Genomic DNA, 13978 nt, shown 5'->3' on the forward strand with positions numbered 1-13978 from the left:
ATCCTGGACTGATCATATCTTTCATATCAGTCAAGTTTTGCTTACATTAAGAGGAGCTGGATTAACGATAAACCTGAAGAAATGCGACTTTGGCAGATGCCACGTGAAGTTTCTAGGACACATTATAGGTTCCGGAAAACATACTCCAGATCCTGAGAAAGTGGAAGCGATTCATAGTATAGCCAGACCATCTACCAAAAATGAGGTCCGAAGTCTGTTAGGACTAGCATCATATTATAGAGATTATATACCCAATTTCTCCGAAAAAGTGCTGCCTTTAACAAATTTAACAAAGAAAAGCGTTCCAACGAATATTCCATGGGATGATATATCAGAGCAATCCTTCCAACAGCTCAAGCGTGAACTGGTAAAAATGCCCTCTTTACATACACCTAATTTAGATAAACCATTCCAATTATACACTGACGCCTCAGCGACAGCTATAGGAGCTTGCTTAGCTCAGACCGCAGATGATGGCAAAGAAATGCCGATCGCCTTTTTCAGCAAAAAATTAACCCCTTGTCAAGCCAGGTGGTCCACAATAGAAAGAGAGGCATTTTGTGTTTTGGAGGCATTAAAGAAGTATGACACGTGGATTTTTGGCGCACAAGTACAAGTCATATCGGATCATAACCCTCTGAGTTTTCTTACAAGCAGCGTGCCTCATGGTGCTAAGCTTTCAAGATGGGCTTTGGCACTGCAGAGGTACAATATGACTCTCACATATCGTCGTGGTTCTTGCCATGGAAATGCCGACGCGTTGTCTAGGATAGCAATGACAAAGTAAATGTTGGTTTATGTAGTAGGTTCATAATTTACGTGCATAGATTTATATCATTGTTATAAGCTTTATATATTAGTTCATATTTTACATAGTTATTAATATATTAGTAGTTCATTGTATCATTTGTAATTGAATTAAAACATCCATTTTGGGAGCTACATATTTAAGAGCTCCTCTGCCTGCGTGATTTGTGTTTGTTTTTCCCATTTTGCTTTGTTTTTTTTTATATCTTTGGCAGGTTGTGAAGCAGCATTGTCGCTAAGGCGACGAATGTGCTTCCTTTGAAGGGACGTGTGAAGATTGAAAGCGAACTGAAAACGATACTTACTATGAAGAGAGGAAGGGGGAAGAAGGAGAAGGGAGAGAGGAGGGATAAAGGTTGGTCGTTTTTAGAAGAAGCGGGACCTTTATCGAGGACTGACATGTTACTTTTCTTTGGGATAAATACTCTCGTTATATATGTGTTTAGTATAGTTGTGTAAATAATGTGCTGCATAACTTTCAATAAGTTAATTAAGCAGCTGAAGATCTTCGTTTAATTTGGATGATGTGTTTAATTATATATATACACACCGTAAGATATCCGGCCACGAGTGGGAAAGAAGAGATTTTCACTGCGGCTAACAAAAGGAGAATAATGAAAAATCCAAATGCTTATAAAATTTTCCATATAAGTATTTCCATATAAGCATTTCCAAAGCTTATAAAATTTTCCATACAGTCAAATTATGAATAATTGATAATATTATAAGTATTTTAAATTTCAAGAAGTAAAGCCGATTATACCACAGAAAACTTTCATATTTTTAAAGATCCAAATTAAACTGAAAATATTTTAATAAAGCTGCAAAAAATTGCAAAGTTTTACCCAAAAATGACACTCAACTTTTATTGATGCCAGTAATGCAAAATTAATTATGGTAAGAGGTACATAATATGGCTAAAGTAGTAATAAGTGTTTTAGAAAATCCTTAAACTTATAAGTACCTGAAAATGTTAATGAATGACTTACCCTAGAAAGTATTTAACATCTAGTTAGGTTGGTAAATAAGCTTTATACTGAGCTTGGAAAAAACAACAAAAAGAAAATCATTTTAAAAACATCTATATCGAAAGTTTAATAAAAAATCTAAATAGACAGTTCTCTAACTATTGTTTCACCGAGTTCGTCTTTTCCACATCAGCCAATGTGGGGATTTGTTTTAAGACTATGTCAACCTTCATCAATCAAAAGGTACCTTGTGATAGAATCAAGTCTTGATATTGACTTGATATAAGATGGAACAAAGTACGTGCCCACGAAGCGGGCATCTCACTTCTTCATCTAACTAACTTTTGCCCTAAGGCAACAGTGAATATGGTCTTTGGATAAAGGAAAATTCCACAGAATAATTTTCTGTGGTCGTCATCGGTGGGCTCTCCGCATCTATGTCTTTGCAGTTGGGAGAAGGGATTGGAGTAGTGAAACTAGCTCCGCGTCTTTTAGGAGTTCCTGCTGCTCTCTAACGATGTGTAGGAATCTGGTTGCTGAACTGGCAGCACTCCGGTTTTGTCTTTTCTTGGGTGCGGTCTTGCTCCTAGGCCTGGCACCGCAGCCTGCGAAACAGGCCGGGTGTTCTCCGTGACAGTTAACGCAGGTTGGAGGCTCGTTGTGGGGCTTTGTGCAGAGATACGTGAAATGTGCGCCAGCACATTTCATGCAGGCCGGCTTTGCTGTGCAGCTACTCTGGGTGTGGTCAAAGCCCTGACATCTGAAGCATTTTATTTCGTAGCGGCCGCTACGAAATCTCTCTACCCGGTCAGGTGTGTCTAGTAGCAGGTCAATTTTGAGGATTTCCCGGTGTTCTTGGACGTCGATCAGGAACACTAAGTAGAGGGGGAGGAGCTTAAGTTCCTGGCCCCGCCTCTTCTTCATCTGTTCAATCTTGAATGGCCGTAGATCAATATCTGAAAGGGTTTTTTCGAGACGGTGAATCTCGATATCGGCCTTTAGTCCTCGGATGAGAACTTTTAACTCTCTGCTGGTGGACTGCAGAGTTTCTATCTGTTCTGTAATTTCAACTGGAGTCTCGACTGGTGCTTCAGAAATGATCGGGTCCGGGGTGATTTCTTCCGTCTCTGGAACAGTAGCTATCTTTTTCTCCGGGAGGTGGGGTTCACTTTCTGGCTCGGAATCAGAGTTTTTCAGTATTGCCGGGTTGACACCACTCTTCTTCCTTTTCTTATTCTGCTTTTCTGCCGGTGTGGTTATCTCTGGGGTGTTGTTCGAGATCGGCTTTTCTATCTCTGTAGGAGTAATAACTGGAGTTGGACTGGTAGGAGATGAGGTATTTTGGGAGTCCTTAGAAGCCTTTATGATCCGCAATTCCTCTACATGAAATTTACATCTGTATAAGCTTTCAAGGCACGTTTTATCAGTTGATTCGCACTCAAGTGCTATTGCAATATTTGTGTGGGGGCGGAGTTATTCGACCATGCCAACCGTCATCTGTCAAAAGGTACCTCGTGATTGAATCGAGTTAGCATGTCTTATATACCAGTGAATTGATGTTTAATTTTCATAGTTGTAGTTACGCCACATTACTCCCCCACCAGAATTTTATCTAGGATAGAATTCTATACCAGTAGTTGCTGTACTTGTGAAAGTCCGGAGCTTTGTTCAGTGATGAATGTGAGAGGTGTATTAACATCACGTTATAGCGTTCGTTGTTGCATTTTTACAGTCACAAGTAGAAAGTCAACTATTCATTGTGGATTATCCATCGAAGTAGGCGTTACCATCAAGAGATTGCGAAGTGGGCGTTACTCGCGTGATCAAATCACGTCTGGGTCACCAATGTGGGGACGGAGTTATTCGACCATGCCAACCGTCATCTATCAAAAGGTACCTCGTGATTGAATCGAGTTAGCATGTCTTATATACCAGAGAATTGATGTTTAATTTTCATAGTGCCACACGCCACATTACGCCACATTTGCATCAAGGCCAATTGCGTTTCTTTCGGTTCGCTGGTATTCTTAATCGAAGCTGTCTGGTTGTATTTTCAACTTCACGGTGAGATAATCCTTCGCAGCTTTCCTAAAAGCAATGATATCAACACTAATGTCAGGAACGGGGTTGGGTCGGAAAACCTTCCGAATCTGTGCGAAGCCATCGTAGCGCAGAGCTTGGTTATAACACAACCTTACTCCTTGGAGTCTGGAACGAGAATGGTGGTGAGGATCAAGTTAAAATGTCTTATATACTAGTGAATTGGTATTTAAAATTTATAGTGGCAGTTACGTCATATGGTACACAGACATTCTTCCAGTCAGCCCGATATATGAATCATGAACAGAGAAAAGGGAAGTAACATTAGTAACACTAGGAAAAAATTATGTCAAAAGAGATAAATTTCTACCACTGACAAAAAATCCCAATATGTTGTTACTCATTTACAGAGTCACCTAATTTATTATGAATACACAAATCTCATCTATCAGTTTAGAATGCAAGGTATACATTCCATACGATAGTTACTATGAAATTTAGAAATATATAAAAACGAATTGTAGATCTAAAAATATGCACATAACTTTAATCACAATATTTTCTTAATACAGCAGTCCTAAATACTGCAACCTTCATCTTTTAATATTTCTTATTATAAACTATGCATAATATGCATTTTAGCAACCTTCCTAAATTTTAATTACAAACAGCACAAAACGCAAGCATTTATTTCCATATAAGTTCATTTATTATTATACGTAAATAACAGACTATATAATTTCCTAAAAATTATGAAGGTCATTTTCGCTATATTACCGCTGATCTTACCAATTTTTTCACACAATAACAGCTCAATTAATGTTAAACATATGAAAAAAAATTTCTAGTAGAGGGGAGTTATAAATACATTACTAAATTCATTTTTAGAGAAATATAACATGTGTAGGATGCTTACGTTTTATTGAATGTAATATATTATCATTTACGCCAGGGCTGTCCAACTGGCGGCTCGCGGGCCGCATGTGGCCCGCCAACACACATTGTGCGGCCCGCCAACTTTTTATTCAGGCTTATCGGCCTCAGTTTTCTCATTGAAAAGTAAGCAAATTGTTTTATAATCCTTCTGTTCCATTGTTTTATAATTAATAATTCAACTATTAATTGCTATTGTATAAGAGGTAAGAGGGTATTGTTCAACTTTTTCAAACTGCGGCCCGCCAGGTGATCAGTGACCGGAATTCTGGCCCGTGGGGTCCTTGCAGTTGGACAGCCCTGATTTACGCAATCTTTTCAAAATTAATTTGTTAATAAAATAAATGCAATAAATATGTAAGAGTAACATATTAATAATATTTATTTACCTCAACAGATTATATATCTTTTCCACATTGTAAAATTTCAGCACATGTATTATTAAACAAGCCATAACAATATGTATACGATCACTGGCAATGTCGCGATTTTACAGATTGAAAAGTCGCCAATTGAGTCGACAATGATTGAAAAAGGTAACCCATCTTTTGTTGCCTCCGAAAATTGAACTTTCCCTTCTTCTTGCGGGTTCCTTATATCTGTGAAAAACATGAATATAGAAAGCTATAAGCTGAAAAAAAGATCTCCTCTAGAATAGTAGATGAGTTATGAAATCCGTTATCCGAATGAAAAAAAATGTGCTCAAAGGAGGCGGTACTACTTGGTGCTGTCTCTCCTATTGTGCTAACCTTGGCCTTATCATTGTTGATATCAACTTATCATTGTTTGCCAAGGTGCTAACCAATGTGCTCAAATTTGCACCTTGCTTTAATATGTTAGAATTATATTATATACAAGAATCAAGGTAAATCATATTTTATTAGGGAGAAGGTGAGGTTTATACATCTTGTTACGTTTTTGGTTGAACAACAACTAACTAGCGCGGGATAACAAAAGAATGAGTTGAGTCGTTGCAAGGCGCATTTACACTGAAGATAAAATACATGGCAATTCTCTGGCCCTTAAATAAAAGGTTAATTATGAATTATTTAAATTTAAGAGTCAAACGAAAAATTAGAGATTTAATCTGATAACTGGTCTTTTTTCCCGAGTTGATCTCCTTAACTGCATTGTATTTCTCTGGGTTACAGGACTAGATACTGGAAGAGAGGAGGGTATGGTGGATGTAGAGCTGGATACTGGAAGAGAGGAGGGTATGGTGGATGTAGAGCTGGATACTGGAAGAGAGGAGGGTATGGTGGGTGTAGAGCTGGATACTGGACGAGAGGAGGGTATGGTGGATGTAGAACTGGATACTGGAAGAGAAAAGTGTACTGTCCTGGGCCTAGAAAATTTTAAAGAAGGAGTTATTGATTTTTCAACTTGACAAGCTCTTAATTGGTTAAAGTGACGCTTGATCACATAACCGTCGTCTAATTCAATGAGATAGTGAAGTCGTCCAAGTTTTTCAACAACAGTTCCATACTTCCATTTAGCAGATGATGTATAGTTGCGAGACTGTACTCTTTCTCCTAACTTGAAATTTTTGTTAAATTCTGGCTGCAAGGCATTATTTTTTTGTCCTTTAGTTGGTTTGATTAAGTCGAATTCACATCTTAAGTTTCTACCAAATAACATTTCTGACGGAGTTTTTCCATTGTTAAGTGGTGTTATTCTGTATCGGAAAAGTAGTTTGCATAATTTACTATGGAGGGAACCTGGATGATACTTCATGCATTTTAATTTCGTTTTTAATATCTGGACATAGCGCTCTGCTTGGCCATTTGTAGCTGGATAGCCTGGAGCAATAAGACGCTGTTTAATACCATTTGACTTACAAAAATGTTGGAATTCAGCTGACTTAAAAATTGCGGCATTATCAGAAACTAAAATTTCAGGCAATCCATGACGACTAAAAATTTCTTCTAAATAATAAATTGTGTTTGATGATGTAGGAGATGTCTTCATAGCAAAAATTTCAGGCCATTTTGAAAGTGAATCCACAACAATTAAAAATTGATGCTCCATGAAGGGTCCGGCATAGTCGATGTGCACGCGTTGCCAATTTTTCTCAGGTGTTTCCCATATGTGAAGAGGTGCTTTCGCTGGATTTTTTCTTACATCACAGCATTCACGGCAACTTTTAACCATGTTTTCAATATCGGTGTCAATGTTTTTCCAATAGCAGTAGTTTCGAGATAGAGCTTTCATTTTCACAATTCCTATGTGTGTAGAATGTAGTGGCTTGAGCATTTCAGGTTGAAGAGATTTGGGAATGATAACTCGATTTCCTCTAAATAAGATTCCATCTTGAATGGTTATACTGGGATCAAACTTGTTTCCAATAACAATATCGTATTTTATTTTTCTAAGATCAGGATCAGCTCTGTTTCTGTTTGGATTTGTTTTGCTGTAATTGTTTCAGTTGAAATGTAATTTATGATAAATTGCTGGAGTGCTTGTGATTCATCAATACAGTTGACGTAATTAACTGGTAGTGGAAGAGGATTTCTTGAAAAGTAATCAGCATTTGTATGCTTTTCAGATTTTCTATGTATAATTGTGTAATCGAAACTCGAAGGAAATTGAGCATATCGAAGAATTCTTGAAGCAGTCATAACTAGAGCCCGGAAGTTCAGGCAAAATGCCATAAATGCCCTTTTCTGCCTTTTTTAAACGTTTTCTTCTGAAAATGCCTTTTTCTTTCCTTTTGTTCATAAATGCCTATTTCTGTCTAATTTAAAATTTTTCTACAAAGCTTTTCGTACTTTTGACCGAGCATAAATTTTGAAGTACAGAAATGGTTGACTGTCATCCGACGTATTGTAATGCATTTATAGAGATTAGGACTTTATTCCTTTTGGGACAACTCCCTCCCTCTGAGGCAGTGGTCACCCCTCGCACTGTACAATGACTATTCATCTGAGCTGATAGGGTACTCGTGCTTGAGTGAACAAGGCAGGTGAAAGACATTTTTCTGTCCATGAGATTGACAGTGTTGTTTGAATAGAGAATAGAATACAGAATACACTTAAAGCTGGAAATGCCTTAAAAGTTTTATTTCCTAATATGATCCATCTAACGTGCCTTGCTCATGCATTGCACAGGATAGCAGAGGAAGTAAGAGGTCTCTATCCTGAGGTAGACTCGCTTGTTTCTAGTGTGAAAAAAGTATTTGTGAAAGCCCCTTCAAGTGTTCAAAGAAATTGCACCAGACATTCAATTACCTCCTAAACCGATCCTTACGAGATGGGGAACATGGATTTCAGCAGTCTCACACTACTGCACAAATTTTGAGGAAGTTACTCGAGTCCTTACCAGCTTTTCGAATGAAGAGGCAATATCCATAAGAAAAAGTAAAAGTCTGCATAGCAGTTCTAAAATAAAAAATGAACTGACTTTTATTTCAACTTAGTTTGGGAAGCTCCCTGGAGCTATTGAACACATGGAAAAAAGTAATATGTCTTTGTCCGAGTCACTAAAGATTTTCGACAGTACTATTGAAAAACTAATATCTGTGCCTGAACCAGGTGGTGACAGAATAAGGAAGAAATGTGAAAACGTCATCTCTGTAAATACAGACTTTGAATGCATCAAGGACATTGCAAAAGTACTTTCTGGTGATACTACAGTTGAACTTACCATATCTCCTACCATGGCAAGTTGTTTTAGGTACGGGCCCATAACCTCTGTCAAAGTAGAAAGATCCTTCTCTTTGTTTAAAACTATATTGACTGACAGGAGACAAAACTTCTCTTTTGAAATTTCGAAAAAGCATCTAGTTGTGATGTGCAACAACCAATCATCAGAATAAATTTGCATACAATATTATTGTAAATATGAGTTTTCACTTTTTATTTCACACTTACGAAGTTGAGGGTTTTTTTGTGCAATTATGTCCACTTCTTTTGTACTATTGCTACGACAGTCGAGTAAAATGAATATGTAGGTATATCGGATACTTCTAGCAACTTTTTTAATACCTTGGATACCTATATGGGCTTTTAGGCATTACCAACTAACATTTTGCTCCAATTTTAAGTGCCTTTTTTAAGTGCCTATTTCAAGCTTTTTGAATGCCTTTTTGCCTGCCTATTTTTGCATTTTTTATTGCCTGAAATTCCGGGCTTTAGTCATAACTGGGAGGCTTTTCTCTGGATGGAATATAGCGCAAATGGCTCTGTTATCAAGAATCAAGGTAAATTTTCTGCCAAAAATATAATCGTAAAATTTTTTGCAAGCCCAAACCACAGCTGTAGCTTCACGATCCAATTGACTGTAATTTTGCTCTGCAACTGTGAGACTTCTGGAAGCAAAAGCGATAGGACGCTCTATACCGTTTGGCACAGATTCACATTCTGCAGTCCATCGGAATCGTGCATTTTTGCATAAGAGTTTGTTAGTGGATGAAGTAGGCTGGAAGCATCTGGAATGAACTTAGAATAATACATGAAAAGTCCAATGAATTTACGAATATCATCAACGGAGTTTGGTCGAGATGTTTCGAATATAGCTTGAATTTTATCAGGTGATTTGTGCAGTCCAGCAGAACTGATAACATGTCTCAAATACTGAACTTTTTCCTCGAAAAATCTACATTTGTTAAGGTTAAGATGCAAATTATGATCCCGTAACTTTTCTAATACCTTAATTAAACGTTGCTGGCAATCTTGTTTATCTTTTCCTCGGAGGATAATATCATCAAAGTAGGCAATAGTTCCATCCAAATCTTGGACAAACTGATCAATAAATTTATGGAATTCATTTGGTGCAGTTTTTATTCCGAAAAATAATCTTTTTGCTAAGTATGTACCTCTATGAGTAGAAAGAGTCTGATATTTTGCACTTTCTTCATCGACTTTCAAATGTAAATATACTTTGTGGATATCGAGCGTACAGAAATATTTCCCATCACGTAATTTATTGAAAATGTCCTCAATTCTAGGAATTGGGTGTCTGGCATTTTGAAGCTGATTATTGATTGTAACTTTAAAATCTGCGCAAATACGAACTGTGCCATCATGCTTTGGGACAACTACTATAGTCTGTTCAACGAGAACTGAGAGTGGAAGTAAACGAAAGGGTTGCTGTTTGATCGCCAACGTTTGCCACTTTAACGGTTTCTTCGCTGAATGGGAGATTTCATTTGAATCGACAGAGCTTTCGCTTTTATAGAAAAACAAAAACGATGTTTGGTTTTTGATACCTTAAAATTAGATAAGAAAGTGCAAAATTAAAATATTTTCATGAAAATACGTTTCTAAGTGTTTCAGTAAACACATAATTTTATTTTAAGAATAGTTTTAATATATATTTATATTTCTTTAAGTTTTGATTAAATTAGTTTTAATATATTTTGCATAAATATCTATGAAAAACATAACTTTTATAATTCCATCGTAAAAGTCGTATAGAATTGAAAGTTATGTTAAAAAAATACTCTTTTATTTTCATAATTACAATTTTTTTTTAAAATTTATTAGAAGTTAAATAATATTTAAAATAGTTTTATGTTTCACCGATTGATTTAAAAATATATTAGAAGGAACTGCATTTATTTGTATTTTTAAATTGTTAATTATCTTTATTTTTCTAAGGGAAGTATTACGAAAATAATTACACTAAAAGAAACTTGGAACTTTTTTGTATGTCTCACAAAATCTTTTGTTAAGAAAAATATACCCACTTAACCTATAAAAAAAAGCAGTTTGTAAACCTCGAATTCAATAGGTTTTTGAAAAAATAGAATCAAGTGTCAAAATTATTTAATTTTACGTAACATTTGAATTTCTGTAATTAATTAACAACTGTACCGAAAACGAAAATAATTAAATTAAACTACTCAGAAAAGAACACAATTTTAAGAATTACTGTATTAATCGATCAATTAATCATGGATAATAACGAATAATTATATCATTAAAAAGTAAAAATGAAACTAGGTACTTATCTCAGGATTCACTCTCAGAACTTGTAGAATCCTCGTCGTTTGAATTGATATTTATTACTACAGAATTAACAGTGTTTTCGATGGTTTCGTCCAAATCCCACATCTCTTTTTTGATTTTCTGAGTGTGCTCTACGCAATTTTTCCACTTTTCAACTCCAATTTCATTTAAACTTTTCATGCACAATCCCTCTACTTCCGATAACTTGAAAGTTTTGTTTTCTTTGGCCACTGAACCTTTCATTTGGGCCCAAATCAGCTCAATTGGATTTAATTCAGCGTGATAGGGGGGAAGCCTTAAAATCATTATATTATTACGTCTAGCAAGTTCATCCACCGCGAATTTGTCATATCTGCGCTTATGAGCTTTCACTATATCCAGTAGTTCTGTTTTTAGCATACCTTCTTCATCACTAACAATGTTTTTAGATTTTAGCCAATCTTTAATTACTTGCTTAGTCGGTGATGCGTTAGGAATTTTTTCTTCTTTACGAGAGTGATATGGTGCATTGTCCATCACAACGACAAAGTTCGGCTCTAAAAAAGGGTAGAATTTTCTCGAACCATTCTTCGAAACACGCTGCATTCATATCCTTATGGTAATCCTTGTTTTTGTTTGATTTAAAAAGTAGAAGTCCTTCCTTTAAAAAGCCCGCGTCGCTACCAATGTGAGTAATAATAAGTCTCTCACCTTTGCCAGAAAGCGATTTTAATCCTGTAGAAAGACCAGATAAAAATGCCTGTTTTGACGAGATAATGGAAGTATCATTCCACACTTTGTCTTGCGTGTGTCCAGCATTCAACCATGTCTCATCCATGTAATAAATTTTTCTTCCTTCTTGTCTGATTTTGTTAATTGTTCTTAAATATCTTCGCCTCCACAAAATTATTTTTTCTTTTTCAATGAGTGAGCTGTTCCGTCCTCGTTTTTGATGTTTGAAGCCTAATTTTTTTAACAGGGAATAAAATGTCGTTCTTTTAAAGTTTGGTAAATCAGAATCATCGTTCACAGCTTTGAGAACTTTGCTTATTGTCAGAATTTCGTTACGGCGGAAAAAATCATGAACTTTTCTTCTTACAGCATTTTTGTCGAAATCGTCAATGTCATCCAAAAAAGTTTTACGAGGTTTAGTCCTCTTCGGGGAATGTAATATACCATCCTTTTTATATTCTTTGATAATTCTGAAAACAGAAGCTGTGCTAACTCCCGCTGCAGAAGCCGCATGGTCAACCACATCAATGATTGGAACATCTGGTTTTGAATGCACTTCTGTTTTATAAATGTTCAATATTATTTCTTTCTCAGCTTTACTTATGTAAGATTTCTTCTGTCGTTTTTTAGGAGGACTTAAATCCATCGCTTTATTTTCCATATTACTCATGAAACGCCTGCAAAAAGACACCACGGCGATACAAACAACCCTCTAAAAATAAGAGTTTTTGCTTGTCTGATAGGCGCTATTTGTCATTATTCCGGCGCCAAGTAGACAGCTGTATTGCGCCAAATAGCACGCCGCTTTGTTTACTTTCGCTATCAGTTCTCGTTGAACAGACTATAGGGGTGTACCCCATTCTGATACGTCTATTTTTTCTATTACACCTTCAGCTTCTAATTTATCTAATTGTTGTTCTACTTTTGATTTTAAAGCATACGGTACAGTACGTGATTTAATAAAAATTGGTTTTGCATCTCGAATTAGCTTTAGTGCACAAGTATAATCAGAAATGCAACCAATTTTAGGTTCAAACACATCAGAAAAAGAATCAATAATTTTCTGTTTAGAAAAATCAGTACAAGAAATGCTGGGTTTAATACTTGTATTTTGTGCAGAAATATTCTAATCCAATCACGCCCTAATATAGAATTTTTCTTTATCGAAACAACATACAAAGCTAGATTTATTTTGATTTGATACTTTAATCTGAGCAACACCAAGAGGCTTAAAAATTTGTCCCGTATAACTTCTAAAAGATACATTCGTTTTTTTTTATCGGAACATTCAGACATAATTTTTTGAATTCGTCATTATTTACTATGCTAACCTTACTTCCGGAATCGCATTCGAAGCGATGTTCAATGCTATTCAATTTAACTGGAACATACATTTTGTCATCATGATTGAAATCGTTCAAAAATACATCATAAATTTGATTTACGTTAGTACTCAGTTCATTAGAATCATCCGTTATTTGATTTAAATTTCGATTTCTAAATCTATTTCTGAACTGTTTTGATATACACACGTTAGCTAAATGATCTCGTTTCATGCAAGATTTACATCGTAATTTATTTTTAAGAAACCAATCTTGAGTTTTATGATTTTTTTTCCACAATGTAAACATAATCCCTTTAATCCAAGTTCTTTTAAGTTAATACTGCTTTTATTTTTCATAGGCGATTTTGATCTACTTCTGTTTTGAGGTTTACTTTCGTTTTCGGAATTTCGAAAATTACTGTTGAATTTTTTTTTTTATATATAGCCACTTGATATTTTGTTAATGAAATTAGGATACTTACTCTTATAAACTTCTTTATTTTCGATTTTAGCAGCTTCAATTGCTAAGGCAATTTCAATAGTTTTATCAAATGTAGCATCACCTTGTTGCAATAATTTTTCACGAATATCGGCATCAGCTAAACCTCTGATAAATTGTGATCGTAATAATAAGTTTAACATAGATTTAGAACAGTTATTAGAATTACATTCAGATTTGAATTCAGCATTTTTTGTTAAATCTTTCAATGAAGAAACGAAAGTAGAAATCGACTCACCTTGATGTTGATGTCTAGAAAAAAATTTATGTTGTTCGGTAAGAACATTCGGTTTCGGTGATAGATGCTTCTTTAAAAGCAATAGCAGTTCTTGAAATGTTTTTGTCGACGGAATATCCGGTGCAGTAAGACTCGAAAGCAGCTGGTATTGTCGTGAGCCAAGACAGTTAATTAATACGAGTACCTTTAATTCTTCTGTTTCTGGATCATCTGCTGACAGTCCTTTTAATTTGAAATAATTTTCAAGTCGTTGAGAATAACAATCAAAGGATTCGACAGCGGCATCAAAAGGATCGAATGATAAGTTTTGAGTAGCGATGACATCTTTTGCGCTTCGTTTCGATTCTGGTGTTGATTTTACTGATTGAACAAATTCTTGAAGAGTTGTAATTAATTGATTGAGTTCCGTCATTATTATTCTTTTATCCTCGTCGCCAAATTATTATATACTAGAATCAAGGTAAAACATATTTTATTAGGGAGAAGGTGAGGTTTACATCTTGTTACGTT

General features: G+C 35.5%; 1 protein-coding gene across 1 annotated transcript; it reads right to left on the reverse strand.

Annotated features, from left to right (window-relative positions):
* Positions 1-2210: 2210 nt before the first annotated feature.
* On the reverse strand, positions 2211-5732 carry LOC122269688 (uncharacterized). The gene is made up of 2 exons (XM_071188028.1): positions 5687-5732; positions 2211-3154 (listed from the first exon to the last, which is right to left on the reverse strand). Exons 1-2 carry the CDS (start codon positions 5730-5732, stop codon positions 2211-2213), a joined length of 990 nt encoding a protein of 329 aa, XP_071044129.1.
* Between the last annotated feature and the right edge of the window lie 8246 nt (positions 5733-13978).

The sequence above is a fragment of the Parasteatoda tepidariorum genome, chromosome 2, assembly GCF_043381705.1.
Source record: "Parasteatoda tepidariorum isolate YZ-2023 chromosome 2, CAS_Ptep_4.0, whole genome shotgun sequence".
In the NCBI taxonomy this organism is placed as follows: Eukaryota; Metazoa; Arthropoda; class Arachnida; order Araneae; family Theridiidae; genus Parasteatoda; species Parasteatoda tepidariorum.

Coding starts and splice junctions, on each gene's coding strand:
- LOC122269688 (XM_071188028.1), bottom strand. CDS start 5,732: ATGCGCCTTGCAACGACTCAACTCATTCTTTTGTTATCCCGCGCTA. Junction 3,155..5,686: donor TCTTTTGTTATCCCGCGCTA/GTTAGTTGTTGT, acceptor AATTTCATGTAG/AGGAATTGCGGATCATAAAG.